This window comes from Manis pentadactyla, chromosome X (assembly GCF_030020395.1).
Source record: "Manis pentadactyla isolate mManPen7 chromosome X, mManPen7.hap1, whole genome shotgun sequence".
NCBI lineage: Eukaryota > Metazoa > Chordata > Mammalia > Pholidota > Manidae > Manis > Manis pentadactyla.
In genome coordinates, this window is record NC_080038.1 from 134,639,522 (window position 1) to 134,644,096 (window position 4,575).

At 53.1% G+C, this 4,575-nt stretch overlaps 1 protein-coding gene across 1 annotated transcript; it reads left to right on the forward strand.

Annotated features, from left to right (window-relative positions):
- Positions 1 to 2,246: 2,246 nt before the first annotated feature.
- Positions 2,247 to 3,958, forward strand: LOC118913878 (melanoma-associated antigen 10-like). The gene is made up of 3 exons (XM_057495399.1): positions 2,247 to 2,331; positions 2,718 to 3,010; positions 3,119 to 3,958. Exons 1-3 carry the CDS (start codon positions 2,247 to 2,249, stop codon positions 3,956 to 3,958), a joined length of 1,218 nt encoding a protein of 405 aa, XP_057351382.1.
- The last annotated feature ends 617 nt before the right edge of the window (positions 3,959 to 4,575 follow it).

Here is a 4,575-nt window from a genome sequence, read left to right on the forward strand (position 1 = left end):
GTACTGAGCTCTGCTAGCTGGGATGGTGAGGACTCAGTTAGGGGACTGAGTGGAGTTCTTAGAACAGAGGGAGGGTGCCCCAGCTCCCTGTCCTGGATGGAGGGCAACCCAGCCCCCCAGGCAGGGCCCCGGATCAGTTGTGTTCAGGCTTCCATTTGGGAATGTGAGGGACGGGAGGCTTCTCCTGAAGTGTGTGGACCCTGGTGTTCATAGGGTGTGTCCCGGGCGCTGCCAGGAGGTAACGTGAGGACTCTGTGAGGGGACTGAGGGTCGTTCTGGCAACAGAGGGGGGGCGCCCCAGCCTCCCCTCCTCAATGGAGGGTGTCCCAGCCCCTCAGGCAGGGCCCCAGATGTGTTGTATCCAGCTTCCATCTTGGGAATCTGAGGGTCGGGAGGCTTCTCCTGAGGGGTGTGGACCCTGATTATCAGAGGGTGGAGTCCTGGGCACTGCTAGCTGGGATGGTGAGGACTCCGTTTGGGGACTGAGGGGAGTTCTTACAACAGAGGGAGGGCGTCCCAGCTCCTTCTCCTGGATGGAGGGTGCCCCAGTTCCCCCTCGTGGATGGAGGGCACCCCAGCACCTCTGGCAGGGCCCCGGATGTGTTGCATCTAGCTTCCATCTTGAGAATGTGAGGAACGGGAAGCTTCTCCTGAGGGGTGCGGACCCAGGTTGTTAGTGGGTGGAGTCCTGGTCACTGACAGGCAGGAAGGTGAGGACTCAGAAGAGCGCTGATCGCAGTGGGTTCCCTCTGCTCTGTTCCTCTCCCTTTGTCCGCCCCTTTTAAGGCCTTGCCTTTACCCCGGATGTGTTGTGTTCAGATCTCCATGGTGGGAATCTGTGGGATGGGAGACTTCTCTGAGTAGCGCTGATGCAGTTCGTCAGAGGCTGGTGTCCCAGGCACTGCCAGGCGGTAAGATGAGGACTCTGAGAGGGGACTGAGGAGAACACTGACCACAGATTGGGAACCCCTGTGCCCCCTGCTGCCCTGCCCCCTCAGTCATCCCAGAGAAATGGGCCCCCTACATGTTGTATTCAGACCACCATCATGGAATTCTGGGGGATGGAGGCTTCTTCCTGAGTGACGTGGACTCAGGTCAGTAGAGGGAGGTGTCCCAGGCTCTGCCAGGTGTTAAGGTGAGTTAGCTGAGGGAGAAGTGAAGAGACCTCCTAGTCCAGACAGTGGGTGCCCCACAGAAGCATGCCACTTGTGTCAGCTCTGAGAACACTCGGGCTTGGCTCTGGAGCACAGCAGCACCTCTTTATTGCCCTGATATCCTTAGTCTGAGAAGGTGATTTCAGGTCACCAGAAGATGTGGACCCACGCCTTGCCAGAAGTAAAGAATACCTTGAAGGAGGACAGAGGTAATTCCTACCCTTGAACAGATGGGGTCCAGCCCGTGCTGTCAATCATGGGAGACCATGGGATATGATGGTCTCTTTCACCCTTGTCTTGAGGGTTTCAGGTTGTTGAGGGCCTTGGTCAGAGTGTGAAGCAAGTCAACTGAGGAAGCCACATCATCTCCCAAGGGAGGAGTTCCAAACTCTACCAGGAGTCAAGATAAGAATTTGGTCAGGACCAAAGGTACATCCCACCCCTGAAAGAGACCCCACTGAGTCTGCGTGTTTCCTTTTCTCCGTCCTGAGAGGACCCAAGCAGGGGTGGCTGGGTATGGCATGCTCACACTGTCTCCAAGGGTGACGGAGGTATCTCAGAGACACGAGGTCATGGTCTGAGTGGGCACTGTCCTGTCCGCAGGGGGTGGCCCAGTTTGCACCAGGAGTAAAGATGACTACTGTGAGGGGGGACTGAGGTAGTCCCACCACAGAACAGATGGGGCCCGGCCCTTCCTGTCAGCACTGGAAGGAGCTAGCAGGGGGTGGCAAGATGTAGTGCCTCCTCACTGTGTACAGGGATTTTCAGGGAGGTGAGGGGTAGTTCTGAAGGGGCTGGACTCAGGACAGCAGAGGTGGGAGTCCCAGGCCCTACCAGTCATCAGTGAGAGGAATGATGGTAACCCTCAGCCAGGAAAGAAGGATCCCTACAAATTTCAGCCAGCCCAGCCCTTGCTGTCGCCTGGGAGGTCTGGGGCAGGTGTGGTTGAATGTGTTGACCCTTCACTTCTGACTCACTGGTCTCAGGACTGTGAGTTCCTGTTCTGAGAATTTTGCCCTGGTCTAGCAGAGCAGAATGGGGGAGCTGGGAACTGCAGGCCTTGTTAGGGGGAAGGTGAGAACCTTAGTGAGCATGGAGGGGACCATCCACTCCAGAACAGTGGGGACCTTACAGAGCCGGTCCCTCCTTACCTGTCAGGGGTTCCATGAGCTGGGAGGTGAGGGCCTTGGTGCGGCGCACACATCTTCAGGTCAGCAGAGCAGAGGAGGCCCAGGCAGTGCTAGGAGTCAAGGTGAAGTCCACACCCTGAATATCTCCTGAGGACCTCACCCACACCAGAGCAGAAGGGACACCATACAGTGCCAGACCCTGCTCGCCCACTATTCGCCCCGAAGCCTCGGGTTGTGGTGGCCAGCTGCACCCTGACGAGCTTTCTCACATCCTCCTGCAGGTTCCTATAAGATAAACCATCCAGGGAGACAGGAGCCCTGTGAGGCCCCAGAGCACCCCTGAAGGAGGAGACCTGTAAGTAATCCTTTGTTGGAGCTGCCAAGGGCCCTTTTCTCTGCTGAGGCCACTGACCCTCTCTCTCTCTCCCCTCAGGCCTGTGGGATCCCATCTCCCACTCTCCTGCTTACACTTCTACCTCCTGCTCCCAACAGGTCATCATGTCTCACTTTCCAAAGCGTCCACGCCTCACATTTGAGCCGGGCTTTCCACATACAGATGAGATACAGGACCGGCCAGAAGCAGAGATGGCGGCCGCTGAGGACGAGGAGGACGAGCTCTCCACTTGTTCATTCACCTTCTCCTACCTATCCACCTCCTCTTCCGCCACTTCCTCTCCTGGGATCCTGAGCACTTCAGAGGAAGAGAAGGGGGAGGGAGAGCAAGGGGCGGGGTTGGAGGATGAGGGGGAGGAAGAGGAGGAGGAGGAGGAAGCCAAGGAGGGGGAGGAAGAGGAGAAGTCCATGCCTGCTGCTGTGACACTCATTTCTCCCCAGAGTCTTCGGGGCCCCTGCTCCTCTGCCTCCCGCCTGTCATGGAGCATATTGGGCAGAGACTCCAGCAGCCAAGAAAAGGAAGATACAAGCTCTCCACAGAAGTCAGCAGACACCAAATCTTTGCCCGGGCAGCCTCTACAACAGGATGTGACTGATTTGGTGCATTTCCTGATTCGCAAGTATCAGTTGAAAGAGCCCGTTACAAAGAGAGAAATGCTGAAGGCTCTCTTCAAAAGGTACAAGAAGCAGTTCCCTGTGATCTTCAAGAAAGCTTCCAAGTGCTTGCAGGTGATCTCTGGCATTGACATGAAGGAAGTGGACCCCACCATCCACCTCTATGTCCTTGTCGATTCACTGGAACTCAGCCATGATGAGATCAGTGACAGCCAGAGCATGCCTACAAATGGCCTCCTGACAATGATTCTGGGTGTGATCTTAATGGAGGGTAATTGCGCTTCTGAGAAGAGCATCTGGGATTTCCTGAATGTGATGGGGGTGTACGCCGGGAAGGAGCACTTCATCTATGGGGAGCCCAGGAAGCTCATCACCAGAGACTGGGTGCAGGAGAATTATCTAGAGTACCAGCAGGTGCCTGGCAGCGATCCTCCACACTACAACTTCCTGTGGGGGCCAAGGGCTTATGCTGAAACCAACAAGATGAAAGTTCTAGAATTTTTGGCCAAGATCAGAGGGACTGACGCCATTTCCTTCTCACACTGGTATGAGGTGGCCTTAAGAGATGAGGATGAGAGAGTGCAGGCCACAACTAGCTCTGTGGACAATGCCATGATCATTGCTCAGCGTTGGTCAGAGGTTTCTCTCACCCCAACTGAAGAATGAGCCCAGATATTTACTGTGCATTTGAAGAGAGCAGTCACTGTCTCAGTAGAGCAGGGGCAGGGGCAGGCTGGGGAGAACACAGGGCACAACAACTTTGCGTTCCTGTTCTCTATGGGTGACTGAGGTTTATTTTTTTTTCTTTTAATATTTTTTCAAATGTTCTTAATAGAAGGTTTATTAGCTTTAGGATCTAAGTTTCAAACAACATTGGTAACACTTTTTTTGCTGTTTAACAAGTGTAAGAATAAGAGTTTCAATGTTTTGCAAAAATTTAGGAAACCACCTGTCTTTTTTGGAATCTAGTACAAGATAACATTGGAATAGGAATTTCTGTGGAAATGTGAAAGAGCCCAGCAGAAAATAGAAAAAAAAGTGTAAAAGGTGGTTCACTTTTGGATTCCCTTAACCACTTTAACCTATTCTGTAAAATTAGAAGATATATACCTGGATTTGCTTGGCTTATTCAAGAAAGTAGGCATAATCTTAATACATTTCAATTTTTGTATTCTCTTAACCAGTTTAGTATATTCTGTAAAACTAAGAGAGGTATACGTGGATTTGCTTGGCTTACTCAAGAACATAGGCATGATCTTAATAACTCTTTATGAATGAAAGAC